Source organism: Prinia subflava, chromosome 15 (genome assembly GCF_021018805.1).
Source record: "Prinia subflava isolate CZ2003 ecotype Zambia chromosome 15, Cam_Psub_1.2, whole genome shotgun sequence".
Classification (NCBI taxonomy): domain Eukaryota; kingdom Metazoa; phylum Chordata; class Aves; order Passeriformes; family Cisticolidae; genus Prinia; species Prinia subflava.
Window position 1 is genome coordinate 16664403 of NC_086261.1, and position 26600 is coordinate 16691002.

Here is a 26600-nt window from a genome sequence, read left to right on the forward strand (position 1 = left end):
ATGCCAAACAGAATTCCTGCTCTGGCTCTGGTCCAGGGAATCAGCTTGCTTTTAGCAGCAGTGAGAAGACACAGAAAAGCAAGTTCTGTCCTGTTAAATTCAGTCTGTAGAGAAGCACGTGCAAGCAATGGGAAGGTGGATAGAAACTAACTCTGAAAAAAATCCAACGTGGTTATATTGAAAATAATTAAGTTTTTGTAACAGTAACAGCATTTAGTACCTGCAGGTACAGTAGGCCCAGGGCTGTGAGGAGGTCTGTGTTTTCTGGAGAAAACCTGGAACACAAAAGCCAAAGGGCTGGGTTTGCTTTTCAGCCCTTCTAGAACTTGCTTTTACCCTTCTAGGGTAAAAACAGAACATGGAATTCTGATGCTACATTACTGTTGTATCAATCCAGGAAATTAAACTTTTATTATTAAAAACATATATTAGAACAACTGCCATCAGTTGTTGTTATTCCTGTGAATAACATCACACCTCAGCTTCCCAAATTTCTTCTGGGTATTGGTGGGAAGGCACAAGACTCTGTGGAACAGATCAGGACACATAATGAGATAATGTGGTTTTGTTAAGCTTCAAAGTGAGTCTGAATCAGTGACCTGGAAATACAAAATGGGATTTTGCATCATCTCTCATAAAGTGCTCTGTAAATCCATCCATCTTAAGCCTCTTGGGCCACGTAGGACAGGCAATCCTCAGCATTCCTGATGGATCCTACACACTCTTTTACCAGAATTTTAGTTCACCTTATAAAAAGATTACAAATAAATAGGATGGAAAACCACAACAAAAAAGGACAAAGCAGAGAGAGACACAATTTGTGTCTCACTCATCTCAACAGGAGTCAGTTTTTAATTCCCTGCTACCAAGATTTAAAAAAATCTGATCTGCACACTCATGCTGGCACCTCTAAACTTCATCCAGAACAAAACCACCTGTGCCTGGTAGAATATAAACATGGAATAACAGACTGTCCTGGAGCTGGAAACAGCAGGAAAAATGTAATAGGCAGATGAGAAAAAAAAAAAAAAAACAGGAATAAACAGGAATGAAGAAGAAAGGAGGGCAGGGGAGCACCAGGATAAGAATATAAACCTGGTAAGATGCTTAGCAAGGATTATTTACGTAATAAACATTCCAGATTAATCCAAATGTCTGCCCAACCCCACCCACCACCAGGCAGCAGCCAGGGCAGACATGGGAGGAAACCCTGCATCGATAAGTGGTTCCCAACACACTCCTCATCTTCTCTCTAGTGCTGGCCTCCATGGCAAAGCTACATCTGAAAGCACAGGCAGAGCTTGGGAATGCCCTAAAACAAGAAGAGGTGGGCACTAAGGAGTGGTGATGGGCTGGGAGAAACTCCCTGTGCACCAGCACACCTCCCTCAGCCACAGCCAGCCAGGGCTTTGGGATGGACAGTCAGGGTTATGTTGTTTTGGGAGATAAACCTTTGGAATGGATGAAGTCAGCTTTGGATCACTTTGCTCCCAGGCATCTCCATCCATTTGTTATTCCACTTTTTTTCTGGCAGCCCTTCCAACGCTCCCTTCTTCCCTGCCACACTGTCAGCAGGAACAGAGACAGCTGAAGTGCTTGGAAGTGCCAGCTTTGCTCAGAGGCCCCATAATTACCATTAGCTTTTTAATCATGGCCTCAATTCAGATCTGGGACACCAATCAATTTTCTCCTGGCATAGGATGGGAATGGGCAGATGGAAAAAAGGGATATTTCTTACTCTACAGCTTTCTTATATACTTCAATGGCTTTATCCGTCTCCCCCTCCAAGAGGTGAATTTTGCCCAGCATCATGTAGGTCAGATCGTGTCTGTTGAGCTCCAGGGCATTGTTGAGCTGATCTCGTGCCTAAAAACACAACCACAGAGAAGAAAAAAATGCTAAATGATTACAGAGCCCTCAGCAAAGCAACAGCCCACGAGTAATCCCCAGCAGCCAGGGAAGGAGGACAGCCAACAAACACCCCCTGCACCTGGAGAACACAAACCCCAGCCCAGCTAATCCTTGGAACAAGCTCTGCACCAGCAGCCACCTGCTTTTAGGGGCAGTAAAAGGCAACACCTTCAAGCTAAGCAGGAGGCAATGACCTCCCAAGGAGGAGATGTGCACGGGCCTGCTCCTGGATTTGTGTTTGTTTGGCCTGAGGGACGCTCTGGATTTGTTGGGTGAACTGAGACTTTGCTTATTTGCAGCTTATTCTTCCTCAAAATGCTGATTCCAGCAGCGAGGAAGTGAAAATCTCAGTGAGGTGTGAGCAGGCCCCAGTTTGGGAGGTGTTAGTGCAGACAACTAATCCCAAGTGTGAGCCCACACTGCAGGGGCTGTTTGTTCACAGGCGTGCCTTGAACAGGGAGCACAGCTGGGGTTGCTGCAAGGGCCCCCACCAGCAAGAGCAGCAGCAAGGAGCTGGGCCAAACTGGGAACAAAAAGGGTCTAAATTCTGTTTTTCCCTTAGGGCAGCTGGATCACAGACAGCTCAGTGCTCACCACCAGCATTCAGGGAATGGTAAGTGAGGAACTGGGAATGGCATGCTCAGACCTGGGAATAAAACTGCATTTCAACCTTCCAAAACTCCTTTACTAACTCCAGGTTTAGCTCAAAAGGAGCTTCAGACACGAGAACGAACCCTTCCCATGGAGGAAAAATGGACCTGCTGCATCTCCAGCAAACAACTTTGTAACTCTTTCCCTCTGAATCCTGCCAGACCCAAGGAGCTGAGGTTTCCTTCAGGAATTCTCTGCACGAGGTGCAGCAGACTGAGCTGGAGAAATGGTTTTGGGGTTTTACCATCACCCTTCTCTCACTTCATGAGGATGGACCTGGATTGCTGCTCCTACAAAGCCAGCAGTGTTCCTGGTCTGGCTTTAAAGGGATCAGACACAGAAGCAGCTCTTATTGGAGCACAGCCCATTTTCTGTCTGGTTTGAGGTTGCTCAAACATTCCCTTTAAAACCAGAAATGTTCTCTGAAAAATCTTAGATTTCAGAAAAAGCCTCTGGCCCTGGCCCAGGCTGATCTCCCTTTATACATCCTCACTGACTTGCAGCTGACTCAAAGTAATTCAACACACAAATGGAAACAGAGACAGCTCACAAACCTTTGCTCCCAGAAACAAAACACTGAAGCAAAAAACTTTCCTGATGCCTCTTGCTGCAAATGATTCATTTCAAGCTACCAAAGACAGTGAAATTTCTGTGATGCTTCCTTGCACTGACATTACCTTGTTGAAGTGTTTCAGGTACATGTAGCACACACCCAAGTTGTGGCTGATCTCCTGCATGAAAAAAAAATACAAAACAAAAAACCAAATCAGCACAAAGTATGAAATAAAATCTGACAACACTGACCCAGAGCAGGAGAGCCCTGTGACTGCCCACACCCTTCTTGCTTTTTAGAGCAAGTAAACCTATAAATTCCAGTTACTTCAGGCACTTACAGAGCTTAAGTGGGGTTGTACACAAAACATTACAGTCCACTGAGACAAAAACCACAGAGATGACAAATCCCTTTTGAGAGATCAGATATTCTCTTAGAGAACAAGGAGCCCAGACTGGTTTCCTCCTCGTGGTGTCACTCTCTGAAGCTTGCTGCCCTCGTGGGTGACTCAGCCTGGCTGTACAGCAGTAGGATATGCACTGTGCACAGTGTCCAACCCAGCTGGACACAACTGGAAAATCTGCCTCATTTTCCAAAACTTCAGCGCTGGAATATTTGATATCCCTCTGGCATCCTAAACAACTCTGCACAGGGTAGGAAGATCCCTTAGGGATCCTGAATGTTCTGGTGACACTGCAGGGAGCATCCGTGCCCCTAATTCCTCACCCAGAGTTTAACACACAAGGCACCTTCCCCATGCCAGCACATCCCTGAAAAGCAAGGCACTCCCAATTCCTTATTTTATTCTGGTGAGCATTTCACTGATTCATCAGCTTAGACAGCCTTGACCTTTCACAGGAAACTCTCTTACTTTGCCATCAACCTGTTTTCCTCCAGGCAGCCTCTCCAGCTGTGCAGAACTGAATCAGTGACTCCAGGCTGCTGCAGATTGTAGAACGAGGGAAGAGCACAGCCTGATTCTGCTTCCAGTGCTGAGCCAGGAATGGGGAATAACTAATCAAAATACCCACTGGCACCTGCCTGCTGGGTTGTAAATAGGGTTACAGGCATGCCAAGCACTGGAAATGCAAGTGGAAAAAAGACTCGTGATACAAAAGGTTTCTGAGTTGTCTGGCACAGAGTAATTTGAATAACACCAAAGCTATCCTGGTATCCTGAATTTTAGATGTACTGAGAAACAAAGGAGTGAGCTCACATACTGCAAGCCTACTTCAGAAACACTTCTGCAGGCAAAACAGGCACCTGCAGAAGGCTGCAAGGCATGGCCTCTCCCTCACCCACTGTAACACTTTTCTTTGCCATGCTCTTTCACTCTTTTTGTCTTTTTATACAGAAGAGCTAATTTAGTCACTGCTCCTGTATTTTCAAAGATGTTTTGCATTACAGAAGCTTTCTCAATTACTCAAGCAAGTTTTAATAACTGAGGTTTCCAAGTTCTTCCCATACCTCCCTTAAAGTACAGATGTGGTTATATTAAAACTGATCCTTGGCAAAGTTCCAACATGTTGCTCCATCCTCTGTGCCCCAGCCAGGGATTTGCCCCAAGGCGTGGGATTTGCCTCCTGTGATCCAAACCAGGCTCAGACCACAGGCAGGGTGAGCTCACCTTGCCTTGGGACAAGTTTGCAGCTCTTAAAAGGATCTGCAACTCCCTGAACACTCACCCAGTCCTTCTCATCGAGTTTTGCTGCTTCATTGTACACTTCGATGGCTGCCTTATGCTTCCCCAGGAGAAACCTGCAAAAAGATTGCAATTCTTACATCTTGCCTGTTTTCAGACCCTGCTGTGCAGCCACTCTCACCTTTGCCAGTGAGAAATGCTCCTATTTGCTGCATCTCCAGAGATGTGCAGGAGAAGTTTACAGTCTCAGCACTGCTCCCTCTCAGGACACAGGCCATCCATCGTGACCCTTCTGGGGGTGTAAGGAATGCATGGCCAGGCTCTGCAGCCTGCTTGTGTCTCCAAGGAAAGACACAGATGCCCTGACACAACACTCAGCAATAGAACAGGGTCTGAAGGGCAGGTCTGCCCAGCTCAGCTCAGCACCTGTACCTCAGGACCTTGAAATTTGTATCACCTTTCTGCCTGAAGCCCAAAGAAAAAGAGATAACAGAGATCCTGCTTAAAGAACAACCCACGCTTCTGGAAGCCAAGCCAAGTGTTGATAAGGAGGAAACATGTCTGGAATTAAGCAGCCTAAGAGAAAAACAAAGCATGGAAGGTCCTGGGTGGCACATCCAAAAGAAACAACAAATAAAACACCACTCACAGGGATCGGGCCACCTGCTTGAGGTTGTCAGCGCTTCGAGGGTTCAGAATGGAACATGTCTGGAAAAGTTCAAGAGATTCTTGAATTTTCCCCTCCAAGCGAAATATCAAAGCTGTAAGACAACATACAGCAGGCAGATGAATCCATTTTCAGCAGGAAAAATGTGCTTCTGACGGCAAGGAAAGAAGGGGGAGTGCAGATATATCACATCAATGCTCCTCTGGTGCTTCCCCCTCCTGCAGCACCAGCAGTTTGTGTCTGAGGGCAGGACTCTGTGCCTGGAGAAGTTCAGGGGTCAGAACAAAAGCTTTAAGCTCTAAACCTTGGGCAGTTGCTTGTACAGATGCAGTCTGGATTCCTCCCCAGCCTCTCCAGGCTGCAGCATGTCCCTGCCAGTAAATCTCCACTGTGCCCCACCATGGCACTTGGAATGGCAATGTCACATTTTGGGAGACAGTTTTGAGGGAGCAGAGGGCAGGGCAGAAAGAGGAATCCCATCCTTAGAGCAAGGAGTGAGACTGTGATCACTTGGGGTGGGTAATGAACAGGAAACATGCATCTGTAACAGAATCAAACACGCTTCAGCACACTGAAGGCCAGAAGCCCATAACCCAAAGAAAAACTGATGATAAATACAGAGACAACAGGACATTTAATCTGCCCATTTCATGTGAAAATCCCAGGCTTCAAAACTAAATGGAGCAAGCAGAGGGAAAAATGTATTCTTGACATATTAATTCTATGTTTCCCTCACTTATCCCTGTATTGTTCTCTGTATCTCAAATCAGGGGCTACCTGCTTTAGCAAAAAGATGTTCAGACATACCTTGAACATAGACAGCGTATTCACAGAGCCCTTGGGACTCCTGGAGCTGCTCTTTGATGACAGCCTGGAAGGACAAAAGTGTAAACTCACACCATTTCAACAAAGCTGATTTCAGAGATTTGGTTCCAGTCACAAAAACCACAACCCCACTCTAACTGGACCACAACTGGGACAACCACACAGTGCAAACGACAGAGCTGTGTGCCAGAAACACTGCGGCCCTTTTAGTATTCCTCTGTTCATTCCTAGTCCCAAGGATAATTAGATGCTACCTGGGGAAAACGCCAGGAGGCATCTCTGAAAGCATCCTCTGCTGATAAGGGTATCTACTCCAGGCCTTTTGTGAAGAAATAAATTGAACTGGAGCAACTGCAGCTGAGTCAATGAAAGCCAAAAGAACAAATGAGGAGTGAACAGGGGAAAAGAAGCCTGATGAAAATGTAAATTTTTGCTCCCAGTTTGGGGTGGGGTGGCTGCAGCTTGGATCTATTCCATAGTCACAACTGGTCCCACCTTTGGGAGGATGAACACCCTGGACAGGAATCAAGAGCATAATTTCTGCTCTGAGACTCCTCTTTTGTGCAGAAGTGGAAGAGACACAGGGGGTAAGAATAATTTCTGGGTGAGCAGTGGCCTGGCATTTCAAATGTGTTTGGTCAGTACCAGCATCCCCTGCCTCCAAGAGGAATAAAAGTGAAGGACCCGAAAACTGAACCTCAAATGCACCACCTGGGACAAAAACTATTCTTGAGAAACTTAGTCTGGAGAAGGTATTAATTGAGAAGTTGTTAGTGAGAAGAAGGAAAGTCCTTACTGACAATCCTCACCTGTAAAGAGAAGAAGGAAAAGGAAGAACAGGCCTGAGCTGCTCTTCCCTCACCTGTACCTGCTAATTTATCTATGTCACTCTTAACAAAGTGCATGATTACAAAACCTTGTACTCAGAAATAACCAACATCTCCTCAATCCACATACTCTGGATTGTTCCATCTACATAAACCAGATTCTCAGAGCAAGAGAGGGCAATAGAGAGCTATCTTTTGGAGAAATCTGATTAATTCTATAAACCCCGAAAAGTCCCACAGCAAAAGGCTCTCAGCTGAGGAATATGATCTCTAATCCCAGATTTCACCCCCCCAAGTTTATTTAAGGTGCTGATGACAGAATTTAGACACAACTGGCAGGAGACCAACCAGTCTCTGTCATCCCACGGGATGCTGCAGCTGCAGACTCTCTGCAGGGATGTCTGCCTGGCACCTTGTTCAAACAGCACTGAGAGGGTCAAAATCACTTTAATGCCTTCACTTTGGGGAGTTGATGTCAGTAAATAAACAGTTTTTAATGGCCTTTTAGCTCATTGAAAACTATGGGAGATTTAAAACTCTGACAGAGAGGGAGCATTTCACAGCACTGAGTGGGAAAGATCAAAATTAACTAACACGACAGGGCACTTGTTTCTTACTGACACTAAAGTAATGGATTTTAACAACACCCAAAGTGTCCTGGAATCTTCCAGTTTTACTGCAAAAACACTGTTTGGTGAGCTCTGAGGAAAAGAAAAGCTGGCCTGCCAAGCAGAGGAGTATTTATTAGCTGTTTTCCCTCACTATTCCCTTGCTTCCATGACTGATGAAGACATGGAGACGTCAGTGTTGCCCTTATATCATCCATTTGTTATTTTCTCTGCTTTCCTAAGCTGCACATATTTTTCTTTTCTGTATTCTGTGATTCCACATCCCATCACAGAAACAATCAACACACAGGATCACACCAAGAAACTCCAGTCCGACAACAAAAAAGGGAAACCATTTTCTGTTTTGAGGGCTAGTCCAACTTTTGATTCTATCTATGCAAACCAAGATCTGAGAGGAAATTACTGTAATGATACAACTCCCAGGCTCTGTTAATTAAGAGCTAAATGAAATTCCTCCAGGCTGCCCATTTCCTAAGCACCCCCAGGACCTCTAAAGCAGAGGCAAGTCCTGACCAACCTGGTGTTTCAAGAGCCAAAAATCTTTTCAGATCTTTGCTGCACATGCCAAAATCAGAATGGCAACTCTTGTCCCTTCCTCCTGTCCACGGGTGCATAATCTTCTTGTGTTTATTTTATCAGGAAAACACACTGCTAAATAATAATTTGCTATTTCCTTAGTCCACTTACCGTTATAATCCCAAACAACCAGTTCCAAACTACTCACCAAGCCCAAGATGAATGATGCCATAGATCATGTGTAAAATGAAAGAATTTTGCTCAAGAGTAACCACGATATTTTTTATTTACACTTAGTAGTAATATTCCCTTCAACTGAAGTGTTTTCACAGCATCTCTGTAGAACCATGGAGAAACCTGCACTGTGGGACTGTGTTATTTTCAGTTTGGAAAACCCTATCCATCACTTGGAACAACAGAGCTTTGCAGCTCTTTCCACTTTTCCCCTCGCAGTGACATCCTGAGCTCACAGACAGCTCCAGAGAGCTGCACCCTCAGATCCTGAAGGTAGCCATGGACTGGAGAACACTGAAGTCATTTTACTTGTGTTTTCTCTTTGTCCTCTTATTCCAAAAGAAGTCAGGAAAGAAGGTAGTTTGGAAACTGTCAAGAAACCTGTATTTTCATGACATCAGTAAAATAATTCCCACATTCTGGAGGGAGCTCTTACCTTACACTCCTCGTAGTCTCTGCGGACGTAGAGCAGATAAATCAACCAGTTCCTCCTCTCTAGGATGGGCAGCTCCGGTGCTGAACATGGAAAATATTCACAGAACACAAGGAATCAGACTGAGCTGAGCAGCAGAGAATCTGGGAGAGATATTCCCAGCCACCCCAACTGCCTGCACAAGGCAAGTCATTCCAGGACTGCAATTGCAATTAACGATTTGACTTGAAGGCTAGAGTGTGGACTTTTAACCAGGGTCTGGTTTTATTCTACTTCTCAAACTGGTGGATAAAACACCTTGTTCAGGATAGACACTAAATAAAAGCTGCAAGCAGAAAACTTCCACCTGGTCTACTGGAAGGTGTCCCTGCCCACGGCAGGGGGTTGGAACAAGACAGGTCTTAAGGTCTCTTCAAACTCAAACCAGTCTGGGATTCTGAAAGACTTGAGGCATCAGCTCCTCCTGGAGTAAACAGCTCCACACACACATTTTAATTCAACACCGACACTGGTTGGAGGAATTGGATCTTTTCAAATACACAAGAAGCAGCCTGGAGGAAATGAGCTGGATTCACATTTTGAATCTAGGGCAAAAGAATCGAAGGTCTTTTAAGATAAATTTCTGGGACTGAATGAGCAGGAAAGAGATTGGAGAGATGGGGTCTGAAGGTGTGAATAATTTAAAGAGGGCGAACTTAGCTCTTTGAAACTGTGAAGGCACTGTGAAACATCCCAGATCTGAGAGACTGCAAAGCTACTGCAGAAAAACATTTGATGCAGTGGAGGAGGAAGCCTTGTGCTCCAGCATTTCAGCGGTGCGGAGCTGGCAGCAGTAATTATGGCAAATCACGGATGGATGTTGCTTAGCGATATCCACGTCGGGTTTACAAGTTGAACACGCTGCTGTGCATTTCATTAAGGCTGGGAATGCATTGCCTGGGACTGGAGACTCCGTTCCGAGGGGTAACCATAGCAACTGGCCAAAAGCTGCGTGTCTGCAAGTCAATATTGTGACACCAGTGCAGAGGCAAAGGCAGGCGAGGGCTGGGGCAGAGCTGGGGGACACGGCACAGGGACACGGCACAGGACAGGGACAGCACAGGGACAGTGCACAGGGACATGGCACAGGGACAGCACAGGGACACGGCCAGGGACACGGCACAGGGACACGGCACAGGGACATGGCACAGGGACAGCACAGGGACACGGCACAGGGACACAGCACAGGACAGGGACAGTGCACAGGGACATGGCACAGGGACAGCACAGGGACACGGCACAGGGACACGGCACAGGGACACGGCACAGGGACAGCACAGGGACACGGCACAGGGACACGGCACAGGGACACTGCACAGGGACAGCACAGGGACAGTGCACAGGGACAGTGCACAGGGACAGTGCACAGGGACAGTGCACAGGGACACGGCACAGGGACACGGCACAGGGACAGTGCACAGGGACACGGCACAGGGACAGTGCACAGGGACAGTGCACAGGGACACGGCACAGGGACACGGCACAGGGACACGGCACAGGGACACTGCACAGGGACACTGCACAGGGACAGGGACACAGCACAGGGACACGGCACAGGGACAGCACAGGGACACGGCACAGGGACAGGGACACAGCACAGGGACACGGCACAGGGACAGCACAGGGACACGGCACAGGGACACAGCACAGGGACAGCATAGGGACAGTGCGCAGGGACACGGCACAGGGACAGTGCACAGGGACAGTGCACAGGGACACGGCACAGGGACAGCACAGGGACACGGCACAGGGACACAGCACAGGGACAGCACAGGGACAGTGCGCAGGGACACGGCACAGGGACAGTGCACAGGGACAGTGCACAGGGACACGGCACAGGGACAGCACAGGGACAGCACAGGGACAGCACAGGGACACGGCACAGGGACAGCACAGGGACACTGCACAGGAACACGGCACAGGGACAGGGACACCCTCTCCAGCCCTCTGGAGCACGGCACCGAGCTGAGCCACTCCTGGGCACACCGGCTCAGCTCCAGCAGCACAGAGCAGAAGGGGACACTGGGGGGCCCGGGGGCCCCTCTGCCAGCAGAGGTGAGGAAGAAGCAGCCCTGCAGGGGAAAGGATCATGTCGGGAGGCAGGTGCCAAGTGTAATTATCTTTTGGAACGGCTGAGGTTTAATCACCTCTGAAGCACACCTCTCCCCCACAACCCACATCAAGTCCAGTTTCACTGAGAGCTCCTAAATCCAACATCCTTCAGCTGTTGAATTTGGAAAACATTTCACAAAGTCATTCTGATTTTCTTGGTTTTTCTTTCTTAAAATCCAGAATATCGACCTAGATTTATATTAGAGCTGAGAATTAAATGTGCACACCAGCAATTTAAGGTCAAATACCTTCTAAAGAAGGTTCAACTACCCTAAAACAAATAGAAAGGTCATAGTCCAAACAAAAAAGTAATCCAAACATACAAAAGAGTAATCCAAACAAAGAAGTTATCCAAACAAAAGAGTAATGCAAACAGGCTAAGCTTACAGAAATGCACAGATCAGGGATCCAAATGTTCCCAAATTCTGCTCTGCTGTGGAGTATCTGGATCTTTGTAAGGAGGGCATTTTAATAGGCTGTTCCCAGATCAGATTAATCGATTTCTGATGGCTTTATGTTTCCCATTTGTCCTTCTTAGAGTGAAAGGATGAAGAGTCAAGAGGCTGCCTAAACTGCCACAAATGGGTTGAAACCCCACTATTCCACTTCTGAAGCCCATTCAGGGGCTACCTAATTCATTGACACTCTGTAATTACTTCCCTGTGTAGGTTCTCACTGGTGCCAGGGTGTGACAGGAACACAGCACCTGGGGATGCTGGAAATGCTCTGCCCCATCCCTGGCAGTGCCCAAGGTCGGGCTGGAGGGGGCTTGGAGCACCCTGGTGCAGTGCAAGGTGTCCCTGCCTATGGCAGGAGGGAGATCAGATGGGCTTTAAGGTTCCCTCCAACCCAAACCAGCCTGGGATCCTATAAAAGCAGCTGGACTTGTGTGCCCTTCCTGCCTGGCATCTCTTGGTGCCACTGTCTGATATAAAACAACAAACACGACACACCTGGGCACTCCCCAGCTTCTTCTGTAAGTACAGATTTCAGGACAGACACTGCAGACTCTATTACCCTTCAACATTCCACTAGCAGTCAGAACTTCACTATTTTGTGCTTATTAATGCAGCCTCAAATTAGAAAATCTTGCAGCTGTCTGACATAGGGAATAATCAAAATATCTCTAGACACACCCCACCAGGTCTCCCACCATCTGCTCATGCCTTACTGGGAGGGTAAAAAGAACAAGTACCATTAAAGGTTAAAATAGACACCAATGTTGTGGGCTAAGATAAGATGCCAATACACCCGAGAGGGGATGGAGGATTGGCTGTTTAATTCCTGAAGGAAAGAGCTTTTTCACACTTATGAGACGAGAAGGATGTTATACTCCACTCCCACACCATGGAAACGCCTGCTGGGAACAGGGATGGGAAGGAAGAAATGCTGAATGTCAGACCGAGGGCTGAGCAGAACATCAGGCTGGAAAGGGAAGGGGGAAAACCCAAGGAATTGCCTAAAAGTGCTGGGATGGAGAGGAAATGGAGAAGTCAGAAGCCAGTGTGAGCCCCAAGAGTGTGCACCGTTCATATCTGCAGATAAACCAGCTCTGTTTTGCCCAGTGACACACCAAGCTAAGGACAACTCTGCAACTGGGAAAACACAGGAGATTTTATGCTCCTGAAAGTCATTTGGAAATAGCAACAAGGCTGACTGAGGAGACACGAATCGCTCTTTTTCTTCTTTCTCCCTAAGAGAAACAAATTGAAAGCAGGAAAAGAATTCTGATGTTTTTCAAAGTCTGTGTCTAAATTCATGATCAAATTTGACACAGGAATGTATTTGATCCCCCCAAAAATGGCTGTGGGAAGTAAAGGATTATTACCAGGCTCTATGCTCTATTCAGACACAGAAAAAATTAATGGAAATTATTTATACACCTCTCCAGAGCCACAACCATGTTAATCTGCATTTCTGCTTTCCCACAAAGCAGTGGATACCTATTTCTCTCCCTCAGGTTTGCCCCCCCAGCCTGCTGATAAGGGCTGGCGCAGTGCAACGGGTCACTGCATTCTCCTGCAGAAAATGGAAATACAAATGCCTGGCTATTTGGGTCTCTAGCTCCAGAGAAAGGGAATAGATCACCTTCAGTGTATGGACCTTCAGGAGTTCTCCTATGTGACTGCTGTATGAAGACACACTTTTCTTTGTCACCTCTAGAAATAATCCAGGCACTGCACAGGCACAGGTTGGAAAAGCGTTGTTCAGATCCTTCTAGCAGTGCAGAACCAAAAAGCCATTATTTGCATTATTTGCTGTAAATCAATCTGCCCAAGGGCCAGTCCAGGAAAACACAATCATCAAAGAACTTGGTATCTACATCAAAAAGAGTTAATAACTTGCATAATTGTCTTTTGGCCTCACTTTTGTGGGACTACAAAAGTCCTGTGCCAGGGAGTCAGGCACCAAATACATGATTAAATGCCTTTGAAGTGTGTTTTGATTGAATTCAAAAGGGAATCCATCTGATCCCCTCGCTGCCCAGTGATTGATTGCAGAAGCCACTTCCAGCACTGTGATTTTTCTTTCTGACAATGCTCCTTTAAGGAAGCCACTGGAGCAGAAACCCTGACAGAATCTGAGTAAGATCATCAGGTTTGTATCTGTGCTGCTCTATCATCACTCTTCCCTTTATCCATCCTCTTATAGATTTTCTCAGAGGACTGAAAAAAATAATAATGAGTTATTCCCTTTTGTGTAAATCTCCCTAGGAAATTATTTTGTGCTTGCATCTTCATATTGGGTAATTATAGCTTAGGGATGAACTATCAAACAGTGGGGTTTAGATTTAATAAAAAGGCTTCAAATTGCTGTAAAAAGAAGAGATGGAAAAAAGGCCCCAGAAGGAGATTTGGTGGGGAAAATGATTGCTAAAGCACCAGCAGTAAGAAGTGGCTCAAGAACACGTTTTAGTCATCTCAGAAGGAAAAAAATGTTCAGAGCCCAGCCCTCCTTCCAATCCAGGTTATTGGAAAGGGTCCAAGCCCAGTTCACCCCTTCCAGCTCTGAACTCAACCTGCAGCAACCTGAGCAAGAGCAGCAAAGGGGCAAAAGACTCCAGAGGACACAAAGAAGAACTTGTTATTGCCAAAAATCCCCAATAACCTAAAGCACACATAACACAGAGCACAAGGAGAGGACAGAAAAGCTTTGCAAAGGTAGTCAAATAGAAGTTTTTTTTTTTATTCTGCAGTAGTGCCACGAGCCACAGTCTGGATCCATTGTGGTGCAGGTACCACATATGTGGGAAGGGTTTTTCAAAAGGATTCAGCTGTCCCTTTCTAAACTCTAATTCAAAATTCCATGTTGCAAAACTGCATCATCCAAGAACAGAGGTGTTTTCAAAACTAACAAGCACACAGGCAGTGCCTCAGTTCTCTATTGTGACATTCTGATATTGAGGCAGCCAAAGCACAAAGGAACTTCATGAAGTGAATCTTAGAATCAAGGGATGGTTTGGGTTGGAAGGGACCTTAAAGATAATTAACTCCCACCCCTCTGCTATAGGCAGGGACACCTTCCACCATTCCAGGGTGCTCCAAGCCCTGGCCTTGGACACTTCCAAGGATCCAGGGGCAGCCACAGCTTCTCTGGGCACCCTGTGCCAGGGCCTGCCCACCCTCACAGCCAGGAATTTCTTCCCAATATCCCATCTAACCCTGCCCTCTGGCAGTGGAAAGCCACTGCACCTCGCTCTGAAGAAACCAAAGCAGGAAGCTGGGCTGTGGCAAAGCCAGAGTGACGCAGGTTATCAGCTCCCATCATCAGGCAAAGCTCACTGGGACACACAGCAGGACAGGATGGGTCTGGAGGTTCAATCCCCACTTCCAAATAATTCCAGTCATTGCCTTAACTCCCAATGGCATAAACACAGTGCATGTGTGGCTGCAGGGGAGCACCCACATGTGAGAGGCAACGCCAGGAACGCTCTGTGGAGCACCGCCCGCGCTCCCAGCCCAGCCTCCTGTGGACGTGTGCTCCCATTATTGCCAGGATTATCCCATGGGGAAGGTTCAGGCATGGCTGTGGGTACAGCCCCAACGCAGCTCCGTGCTCTCCTATCCAGGTTAAATACACAGGGATGGGGAGGATGAGCCCATCTGTGCCTGTCTCCTTTTTGCCTTGAGCTTCTTCACAAGCTGCCAACACCAGGAATTCCACTACCGTTTGTAAATCCGGTGTCAGGGAGGGAAGGAGCATCTTCTGGGCAAAATAACATTAAAATAATAGGGCACGCACTCAAACAGCTTCTACAGAACAACACGGGCCTGCAGGGAATTGGATTTTCCAGAACAAGGTATGATAACGGATAGAAAGCATTTGTAAGCTCTAATACCAATCTTCTTATCAAGATTTCAAACTAACAGACTGCCTTGGTGTGAGAGGAGCATCCTACAAATTTCTGGCAGAGCCAAATTTAACAAGAAATCCTCTTCCTTCCTTCAGACTCTTTTGCTTAGACTGTGGCAGTATAAATACATTAGAGCTTTGAAAGAAAACTAGCACAGGAACATTGCTCTTCCTACGCCCAGATCCATCCTTGGCGTTTGAAAATGGAGCTGTTAATGTATTCAAAACTCAGTAATAATGAAAAATAACCCCCAAACCCAGCACTCAGAAGAGGCTCTACGAGCTGTATTTCATTCACCATGTGTGAGTGAATGTATGTGAGAATAGAGGTGTTTGTATGCACAAACCCCTCTAAAATGGATATAAACAACAACAACAAAAGGACCAGCTTTACACTGCAGCCGTTCTCTGCAATCCCTTTTTTCCTTCTGTTTTCCTGTTTGCAAATTGCTGCTGGAACACCTTTAAATCAAGCCCTAAAGCCGTGTGGCTGCTCGTTATTTACAGTCAGCTGGGGTTAATAAAACTCATCACACACAGCCCGGCGCTGGCCAGGAGCCGTAACTCATCCCCAGAGCTGCCTCCCGCCGTTTAATAGCTCCACGAGGTGCAGGGAAAGCTGGAAAACAGCGGTTTAAACAACAAAAAAGAGCAACATTTCTGACTCTCCACCTCCCCCTGCAGGAAAATTAGCCAAGGATAGATGAAAGACTTCAAAATTGTATCTTAAATCTGATTTATACTCTAGGGCATGGGGAAAAAAGGGCATTTTCTCTTGCTGCTTTGCACTGCATAAATATCACTGAGCTGCTTGCTCAGATTTGTGGGTTATTTCTGATTTAAGACATTTACAGTCCTGAGTTACTCCAAAGAAAGATGGTTTCATTTATGAAATAAATACACCGATTATTCAATTAATTTGCCATATAAATAGAGTAATTTTATTCAATTATTTGTCTTCTACAACATGCTGCTCTAATTCAACCTTAAGGTGAAGTGGGATGACCTGTAAATAAACACACTCTTGTCATCCCCCTGGAGCTCTCAGTGCCAGTGAGGTTCCCAGGGGCAGAACCAGTCTGGTCCCTGGGAAATCTCTGTCAGCACTGGGAGGCTGGTGAGATTCCACTCTGCAGTCCTGAATCCATCTGGAGGGGAGGAGAGTTACACACATTAACACAAGTACGTGATCCTGAGCATTGCTCCATGAAAAGTTTAATTCAGGCCTGATAATGCTCAATTCAAGTCTAAAATTTGATTCGGACAAGTAACACGGGAGAGAAATTTATTAACAAATGCCTTTAAAAAGAAATGTGAGCAAGTATGACCTTTCTGAAAAATGAGAACTGAAAGTATGTTTGCTCTGCACAAGCCAATTTTGACCACCAGCACTGACTGCTGAACAGAGATGTGCTCAGATCAGAGGAAAACCAAAAACGAGGGAAAAAAAACCAAACCAGGCTACTTTACATGGTGGTTTTAAGTCCTTGAGGATGCAGACACCACTCTTGGAGATACTCAAAGATCCAAGAGCTGGCATGACATCCCAGCTCTTATCTTCTCTGTTTAAACCATGCCCTGCTTGATGCCTCTTGCAGGCCAGGTGGAGCCTGAGCTCTCTCGGGGTGTCTTTGCCAAGGCTATTCCCAAATTTGTGAAGCAGAGCACACCACGGCAAAGGCGTGGCAATAAAATGCCCTATGAACAGCAGAGGTGGTCTGAGGTACTGCTGGCTCCTCGCTGGCTCCTCCCACAGCAACACTGGGATGGGAAGTGTTTCCCTCACCAAGTGGCTGCAGGCATTCCCAAAATAACCAGCTTCTCATTAATTCCAGCATCAGGAGCAAAGTAGTTTGGGGATTTCCAGTCTAATCTTTCCTTTGGCTTTAATTTCTATGCTTAGTCTTTTTCTGTCTACAGCATGAGGTATTTTAGATGGAAATTGAAACTAAAATCGTTGTAAGGCATTTTTACTAAAAGCTTTTCCTTTAGAAAGGAAAATAAAATTCCAGCATGGAGAGGACCACAATCCAGCCACGTCAGTCTTTGAAACTTCCCACCCCATAAGGAGCAGCACCTAGAACCTGTCCTCGGTTCATCCACTGCCAAAGAATGTTTTATTAAAGGAATATTCTAAGAGTATAGATAGATAGATACACAAAAAATTATAGAAGTTGGTCTTGCAAATATTTCAGTATTCACTACTACAAGACCCTGGAGTTTGAGTTCTTCCAGCCTCATTGCCTCAGGATGAAGTTTTCCAGGTGGGAAATCCCAGTCTATCCCAGGATGAACATTTGCCTGTGCATCTTCACTCTTCCCTACTGCACAAATGTGTTAATGATATAGTCTTTAATTACACAGTCACAGAAGCACACCCTGCCTCCTTCTAATTAGCAGTATAAAAATGAATCACAGTCAGGCAGGGAATAAAACTGAGAACTATGAATAAACCAGTGACTAAATCCCAGGACTTGCAGTGTGTCTAATGCAGCTGGAAGCGCCAGCAGAGGAGGGGACAGGCCCTGCAAGGAGTGAATGGAGATGTGTTTTATTCCAAAAGCCCTCAGTGGGCTGCTCCTTGCTCAACATGTCCCTTCATTCCCGTGCCACAGATGCTGTTGGAGAGCTGGGCTAAATGCAACAGGTGATTGTGTCACTACAGACTCAGATGCTCCAATTCCAGCTGCACACACATTGGGAATTCTGACTCTTGAGTGAGCTGCATCTCCTTCAAGTGCCTGAAAATGATGAGTGACTTGCCTTGAGCTGTCTCCAAAGTAAAGGAGAGGAAGGGACATCCTTAGGAAGGGATTCACCCCAGCGCAGGTGGCTGGGAGAGGTCAGGGAATGGCACAGATGCCCTTTCCACTGACTAAAAATGGAGCATGGGTGATCTGCTGAGACTTGTTCTGCATCAGAGACATATCAATGCAGAGAGATGAATCCCACCCTTCCTTGTCACTTACTATTTTTACAGAATTATTTTTAAATTCCCACGAGGAGATGCCATTTTATCTGTACGCAGCATGCCAACAAACTGCAGCTTTAAAATCAAAAGAAACTTGCCTGGCACCAAGGACTTTCAAAGAAGCTTCAAAAAATGAATTTACCTGTTTTAAAAGCTGGCACTAAAATGTTCCCTGTTATGCTGCCTGCAAAGGATTCCCTGCTCTCGTCAGCACAGATATTAATGTACACACACAAGAGGGCAGAGCTGTGCTAGCACATTCCAATTTAAATATTACCAATTCTTTGCAGTGCAGGGATTACTGGGCTGTTATTTTGGGGAGAAGAGGATGAAGTGAAGGATATTATAGAATTTAATTACCCAGAAATGATAATCCATTTTTTAATCTCACTACTCAAAACCAGCAGCTGCATCAGATCCCGAGCATCACACACAGCACTCACTGCTCCCCACTTATCGGCAAGATGGAAATACCCAAGTCTCTTACATAAAACAATGATGTAATTACCAACTAATCTAGCTTATTTAGGAGCCAATTTCTTCCCACAAGGTTGGGGGTTCAAATGGACTAAAAGATCTTGGCTTGCACGTGGCCAAATGGCAGCGAATGGGTATGGACAGATAAGGGCTGGATTGGCTCCCTCCGACCACGACATTCCCACTAAGGCCTTTTCTTTCTGACACACTTAGAAGTATTAATTAATTTAACTCAAGGGGGTTGTTTTTATCTGGATTTCTCAGGCAGCTTCACTCTTACAAGTTCAAAGGCAGCTTTGAAGGCAGCTCAAAGAATGGATTTATATTGATTTGAGAAACTGTATCAGAAATTCAGCCATGATCAGCACTGCAAGCGCACAGGACCGACTCCACGGGGCAGAGAGTTCCTGCTCTTCAGATTAAACACTCACAGAATCCCTGCAAACATCTGCAGGAGCAGGAGGGATCCCCACTGCTTCATCTGGGAGAGCCACCCGGAGAGAGACAGGACAGCTCATCAAGAGCCACTTAGCTATTTCTGCATAATCTGAGCATTATTTATTTCCTAAGAGCCACACTTTGAGATTGTTTATTGTCACTGGCGCTTCCAAACCAGAGCCACCCCCCAACAGGCCAAGCAGTGCATTGCAATACATCCATTTATAGGATACTTTTCATTTCGTGTCTCCAAATGTTTTGTTAATCAAAAGCCTGCGGCATCCAAAACCTGTCACTGGATATTAGGCCAAGCTTGTGGTTGATTAATGGAAAGCAACAGAAGCCAGAGCAGTTTGCCAAAGGTCACAGTTAATTCCTTGCTTCAAACCCTAGAAAAAACAAACCTACAAAAGCATCCAAAAACTACCCCAATGCCCAGGCCTGGGTGAACACTTGATTTCTGCTAACAGTTTTACAGTTTTGAAAGTTACCTACCTGACCCTTCCTGTGGTAAGTGTAGAGGTGGCTGATGACAATTCAGAATTCTCATTCTTGACAGGTTAATGGATTTTTAGGACAAGTTTTTCCCAGAGATTCAAGCGGAATCCATTTTGCTTCAGTGAGTTTATTATACTATGTACATATTTATGATTCTGCCTTGTCATTAAAACACCATCAGTGCACCTCAGAAAGTCTGAGGTCTCATATTCATGTAGAAATCCAAATGCATTTAAAATTGTCCCATTAACCTCTGAACTATTATTAGACAAACATGAGCTCAGAACTTACTTTCTAAACATTTCTTCCACAATAAAGGGAAATAAATTCAAGTTATGTTCCATAAAAATCAACAATACAAGCTGGTAAAAGCACTTCTGCACTCCAGCACTATCAGATCCTATAAAATTATTTGATTTGCCTGTGTGGGAAAAAGAAAGTGGGAAGATGGGAGACAGCCCATCTCAATTCCAAACCAGTAAAGCATTTAGGAAAAGATCTGATTAATTTAGAATGCAGGAGGGAGATTAAAGCCCCACCTCAGCAGGCTGACATTAACTCCTTATCACTACAAGGAGCAGAGCTCCCTTTATTCCACCCTCAGTTGCTTGGGGATCAACACGGGGAGAGTTACGGATCTTGATGGAGCGACAAAGGGAATTGATTTTCAGAGCAGCTCTCCCAACAGGGGATAAAGGACAAAATAATGACTGCTGCTCCTGTGTCAGCTGCTGAGGGACGATTGTCACCAAGCGTGGCCACAAGATCCTTGGAGGGAGTCGCCTCCACCCGTGCTGTTAATTCAGAGATTTCGGACCCGATTCCACCAGCACCATCTGCTCCAGAACCTTTAGACCTCCTCCACCCTTGCTGAACACTCTTCCCTCAGAGCTGGCCTGCCTGCAAGCCAGACTCTCCCAAATCCCAACAGCCACATGATGGATCAGGTACTTGATGAGCAAATTCTGCCTCCAAGCTCAGCGTTATTGTTTTAAGAGCCACACAATCCCAGTTCCTAACCTCTGGTTGTGGTTCCACCTTTTCTTGGCTCACAGGCAGGATCATAGGATCAAAGCAAGGAACAGTGAGGGGAAGCTACTCAATTCAATATATCCAATGTATTCACACCGGTATCACTGAAAACGTGGCCTTCTGGTTAAAGCCACAAACCTCACGTGTGTATTGTTGTCGTCCCAATGATTTCTGGTGAATTTGAGACTCCAATCTCAGAAACACACCTTCAATACCTCCCTCCTGCCCACTACAAACACAGACAGGCTGAATGCAGCACTGTGATGGTGAACACAGGACCTCAGCAATGACTTGGTCCCGCTCTGCTACACCTGTGTGCAACCACATCATCCAATATTGCTCTGTTTGGGCACAAATTTTGTCCACACCAAACTGTTCATGTGGTTTCTGCATTTCCCAGACCTGTTTGTGCTACTGTTTAGTTCAGGATCTCTCTTGCCAGAGAAAACACTGACACCGAAGCTTTATCCTGCTTGGAAACACAATGCAAATATAAAAAGGCAATTTGCTGCAACAGAAAGTGGCCATTCAACGTTTAAAATGGCAGTTTAAAATAAGTTTAGCAGCACTCTTCTGTTCAAACAGCACTGATGTAGCCTGGCTCCTAAAGTTCATTGTAATTCTCCTCAGCTAAACTAATACGGGATGAGATATTTAATTAAGATGTTCTACAAATATTCTATTAAAAAACCCCAGCTGTCATGGGAAAAAAGATGCTGCTCTTTCCTGCCAAATTCCACAAAAACATATCCAACATCCCTTCCTTCTGTCGCCTCCTCTTTTGCAAGCCCCTGGTCCCCCACCCACACACAGAGGACACTGTTACATCACTCCAAGTACAAATCTTTTTGGTGCCCTCATTTCCCGGAGATTAACGATCAGGCAGCTCAAATCAGCTTTCCCCGCTGCACTGAAGTCAAATATTAAATGGCAAAGCCCAAAGGCTCTCAAGGCATTTCAGTCACAACAACCCGAGGTGTGCCAGGCATTGGAGGTGCCTCAATTTACCTTAAAGGACAGAAAAGAGAATTACAAAAGTCACAGGCAAGAGGGATTTTTTTTAAATCATCATAGTTTGCTTGGAGTCAAGGGTTGTGTCAGTATGAAAGGGAGATCCAGAGCCACAAAATGGGACTTGCACAAGGAGGCAGAGGAGGGTGAGGGTTATAGAGGATGAGGAGATGGGAGTCATAACCTTTATAGGAAAGGATAGAGATGAAATAGCTCACCAGGGAGCCCATCAGTGCCTCCATGGAAGCCAGACTAATTGCCTCAAAGTAACCAATTTGGAGTAATTTTAGAGCAATCCTTGCTCTGAAAGAGTTGAAGGCCAAGATAAAAGTAAATTTGGGAGTTATTTTTACTTGCTTGCAGGCCTGAAGCAGCAGCAATCTTCTCCTCAGCTCTGGGCAAGCTACCAACGAGGCCTGAGCTTGTGCTGAGACCTCAAGCCCCATCTCCAGGACAGCCACACTCTGGTCAAGGGCTGGAATTCTCCTACAGGAACTGGGACTGTGCAAGGCCTGAGCTCCCCAAAACAAAGTGGATTTTCCAGCTTCCCAAGGCCTGCAAGCATGACAAAAAACCCAGGTAGGCAGAATGTCATGGCAGTGCCCAGCCAAACCCCTTTTCACTGGCAGCATTATCCCAAGGAATGCTGTGGCAGGCAGAAAATGGGCACAGGACTGTGTGCACCAGCTGAGGTTCCCTGAGTGCAAAGGTGAGGGAGAAGGAGGACTGCTTGTGGCACTGGGGTAAATACTCTTAATTAGAATCTGAATTGATGAGGCATCTGCACACTCAGGAAAGGAGAATCCATCAAAAACCATCCCAATCGCTCAGCTCAGGCAGGCACAAAAGCTCTGCAGTGAGCAGCTCTGTGCTGGAAGGGGAGCAGTGCCACAGTGAAGGAAACACTCGCTGTGTGTGTCAGGACAAGAAAGGGGGAGGAGGAGAGGCTGAAGAATTTACCAGATCCCTCAAAACACAGCAGGATTTGGTCAAATATTTTGAACCAACAACAGAAATTGTATCTGCTCCAGTTCAGATTCAACCAAGACTTTAAAACAACAATTTGCACTGAGTGAATTAACACATTTTCAGTATTAAAAAGGAACAACAAACAAAAGCAAAGAAACAATAATTAAACTCGGTCACAACCTGCCTGATTTGATACCACTTTTACTTCAAAAATTGGAACATATGATGTAAAAAAACCCCACAAGACACAATGTTTGCTTCCCAAGATTATTGCCAGAGCAAGACATCGTTCTGAAGAACTCAGAACAAACCCATTATTATTTGAGAGGATAAATGAGTATCAGACTCATTAACAGCCTCATAAGTAAGTACACAATAAAATCAACAGTCTCACAGATTATAAGCAAACATGATACAGGCTGTGGCTATGGCAAGTCAGCCAGGAACAGCACTGAGCTCACAGAGACCCTGGAAAAATACTGGTACTCAGCAAATTACAGTCTAGACAGTCTCCTCTTTTCCCAGAGGACATTTATTTCCTCCTAGACAGCTATAGAAGAAATCTTAAAACCAACCTGCCCAAGAAACACAATCACATCTTCAAACAAACCTTTTTTAGGACGGGGTTTTGTTGGTTCTGTAGCCGCTGGCGATGAAGAAACCTGAAAAGACAGAAACCAGGAGTAGTAAATACACCAGGCAAGGTTTCTTGAAGCTCTGTTCCAGAAAATAATCAGAAAGGACAACTGGCAAATCCCAAAGGAGGGCATAAAAATAGCAGCATTGCTGCTGGACAAACTCTGCCCTGCCAAGCAAGGCAGAGATTTCTGTTCCACAGCTCAGTTAAATAAACACCCTCACTGTGCAGCACACCCCTGTTCGTGGGGTCACTCCTGATCTCCAGCACCCTGGGAAAGGATCCTTACCTTGCAAAAAAACAACACTGGAGCATTCAGGAAGCCAATTAGAGATCACACAGAAAGTAAGTCAAAAACATTTATCATCAAATATTTATGGAGTTAATTAGGGCAAAGCTGTTCCTGGGAACAATATGAGTCCACAGGATGTGAGCACAGGGATGTCCCCTCACATGGAGGGCAGGGAACCTCCCCCAGCAGACACTGCCCAGAGCTCCCACAAAATCCATTCATTTTATATTAATTTCTTACTTTGCATCAACCATCAAACCTTCACAGAGGAGAAGTGGGTTTACACAGGAGTTTTATTTTTCACTTTGCTTTTTGGGAAGACACAACACAGGATTTAATACACCTGTGTCACCTCTGCTCTCCTTAACAAATAATTTTTTAAATCAGAGATTCAGGTGATCTTTGTTCTTTGCAATGTTTTGGGAACATTTTCTAGTTGCATCTTTTTTTTATTGGAAATGGAGCAGATCAGAGATGCTGAGACATGAAAAATAACCCAAGAAAGGCTCTTACTTTTTCTTCTTTTTTTGGTCACTGTTTATTTTTTTGTTTCTTCACTTTCTAAAACTTTATTGATTTTCTGATCCCTGTTGTGAAAAACCGAGTTGCTGTTTTCATGGAGTTACCCAACTCTGAGCCCTCCATGCTCAGCAGGAATAACCAGCACAAACACCTCACTTTTTTATATATTGCATTTTTTTTTTTAATCTGCACACCCATCATTGCAAATCCTCTCACTCAGCTCTGTTAAAGACTTTCCTGGAGTTTCTCTTGATTCCTCCTCACCGGAGTAGCTTTCTGCTCATCCTTCTGTCCGGATCATTTCTAAGTACACTGAACACCCCCGGCCTGGCACCGACCCCTGTGGGGCTTCACAACAACCACCCCCCACTAAAAAACTAAGGAATTATGGAACGGGTTGGGTTGGAAGGACCTTAAAGATCATTTTATTCCACTCCTGCCATGGGCTGGAAGACCTCCCATTAGACCAGGTTGCTCCAAGCCCTGTCCAGGCTGACCTTGGGCACTGCCAGGGATCCAGGGGCAGCCACAGCTGCTCTGGGCACCTGTGCCAGGGCCTCATCTCCCTCACAGCCAGGAATTCCTGCCCAATATCCCATCTAACCCTGCCCTGTGGCAGTGGGAGCCATTCCCTGTGTCCTGTCCCTCCCTCCCTTGTCCCAAGTTCCTCTCCTGGAGCCCCCTCAGGCACTGCTGGGGCTCGGAGCTCTCCCTGAGCTTTTCTCCAGGCTGCCCACCCCAACTCCCTCAGCCTCCCCTTGCGCTGCAGCCCCTTCCCCAACTCCATTACTCTTCCCTTGTTCCAGCACCTAATAATCCATTATTAACGTTGATCACTTCAGCAAAGGCTGAATTTCCCTCACGTTTCCCATGCCAAGTGTGCAGATTAAAAACTCGCTCTTCGAAAGAACTCGCCGCCGCCGCCGCCCCTCAGTTCCCCTCAGCTCCCCTCCCGTCCCGTGCCGCCCCTCGCCCCTCCGGTCCCTTTCGGCCCCTCAGCCCGGGCGCCTCTCGCCCCTCACCGTGGCGTCCTGCGGCTCCGCCATGGCCGCGGCGGGCCGGGGTTGCCATGGCGACCGCCGCCACTTCCGGCGCGGCCATGGCGCGCGCGGCACGGCGGGAAGGGGGTGCTCGCTCCCTCCCCCTCCCCAGTGCTGGCCCTGTTTAACCTGAAAAACACCCGGATAAAAACAGAAATAATAAAATGCCCGGCTCCTGGGAGGTTTTATTGGGAACGCCGCGGTGTGGAGGGAAATGAGGCCGGCAGTGAGGAGGGACGGCCCGGGAAGCGCTGGGCGGCCCCGGCCCCGCTCCCTCCCCGCCCTACAGTGGCAGCAGGGAGGGAGATTGGGATGGCGGGGTTTGTTTATTTTCCTTCGTACTTCCACAGAGTGTGTGGGGATGTGTCCCGCCAGCCAGGTAATTCATCTGAAACCCGGAGAAGAGGAGCTGCAGCAGGTTCTCCCACAGAACAGGGCTGTCATTGTCTTTAGGACTGCCAAGCCATCGGGAGTGAGGACGCCACAGAGCGCGGTTCCTTCGGAGTGGGGTGCCCACATCCTTGGCGTGTTCCTTTTGGGGAACACGGACTAAAAACCCGACGCCTCTGTGCTCGCACCTGCCCAGCCCGTTCCAAGGCACGGATGGAGATTTCCCCAAGGGGAAAGGCACGGACGGACACGGGCAGGGCTGCGCCATCCCACCCCTCCAGCAGCCAAAGCGGCTGCACTGCCTCACGTCTGATTCCACGGCAAATAAAGGGAAAAGCAGGCACACAGGGACAAAACCACATCCACGAACGTCGGTAGGGAGCCGAAGTGACCCTGCTGCCGGCTGGAAATAGCATCCCGTGTTACAGCCCTGCCTGGGATCTGCCTCTTTTGTTTGATCCCTTCACAACTTCCATCCCCTGGAAGCTGGCAGAGCAGCAGGAGGCTCGGAGGACACTTGCCTGGCGAAAAATACCACAGAAGGAATTCCTATACAGGAGTAAATTTAATAAAACCACCACCAATTGTTTACTTTAACATAGCTCTTGTTACAGAAATCATAAAAATGGACTCAGTAGCTAAACTCTTTAGTTCTTTCCCCTTTTAATTGAAAAATACTCCGCTGATTTCAGCTTCTACTGCACTAGATGGAGTGTTAAATAGTTGCCAGGACAGGACGCCCAGTGATTGAGCCCAAAACAAACACAAAGACAATTCCATCAGCTTTCCTTTTCAATGTTACGACTCGTTATAATGAAGTGAAAATTAAAACAGCAAGAAAGGGTCCATTTGACAGATGAAAGGGGGAGGGAGAGGAGATCCACAGCCGAAATCTCGCAGGAAGCCTTTGGAGAAGTGGTGTAAAACACCC

The 26600-nt window shown here is 46.4% G+C and overlaps 1 protein-coding gene across 2 annotated transcripts in view; it reads right to left on the minus strand.

The window, feature by feature from the left end:
- The window catches only part of BBS4 (Bardet-Biedl syndrome 4), a 35883-nt gene extending 10531 nt beyond the window's left edge, over positions 1 to 25352 (minus strand). The window contains exons 1-9 of one of the 2 annotated variants that reach the window (XM_063412650.1): positions 25262 to 25352; positions 23399 to 23450; positions 8892 to 8971; positions 6232 to 6295; positions 5407 to 5518; positions 4801 to 4873; positions 3240 to 3293; positions 1739 to 1866; positions 221 to 275 (exon numbers count right to left, since the gene is read on the minus strand). In XM_063412650.1, the coding sequence (XP_063268720.1) occupies positions 221 to 275; positions 1739 to 1866; positions 3240 to 3293; positions 4801 to 4873; positions 5407 to 5518; positions 6232 to 6295; positions 8892 to 8971; positions 23399 to 23450; positions 25262 to 25285 (642 nt within the window). In that variant the 5' untranslated portion in view covers positions 25286 to 25352. Of the gene's footprint in view, positions 1 to 220; positions 276 to 1738; positions 1867 to 3239; positions 3294 to 4800; positions 4874 to 5406; positions 5519 to 6231; positions 6296 to 8891; positions 8972 to 23398; positions 23574 to 25261 lie in introns of those variants that run through there. The other variant, XM_063412649.1, reaches the window with a different exon arrangement.
- Positions 25353 to 26600: the final 1248 nt, after the last annotated feature.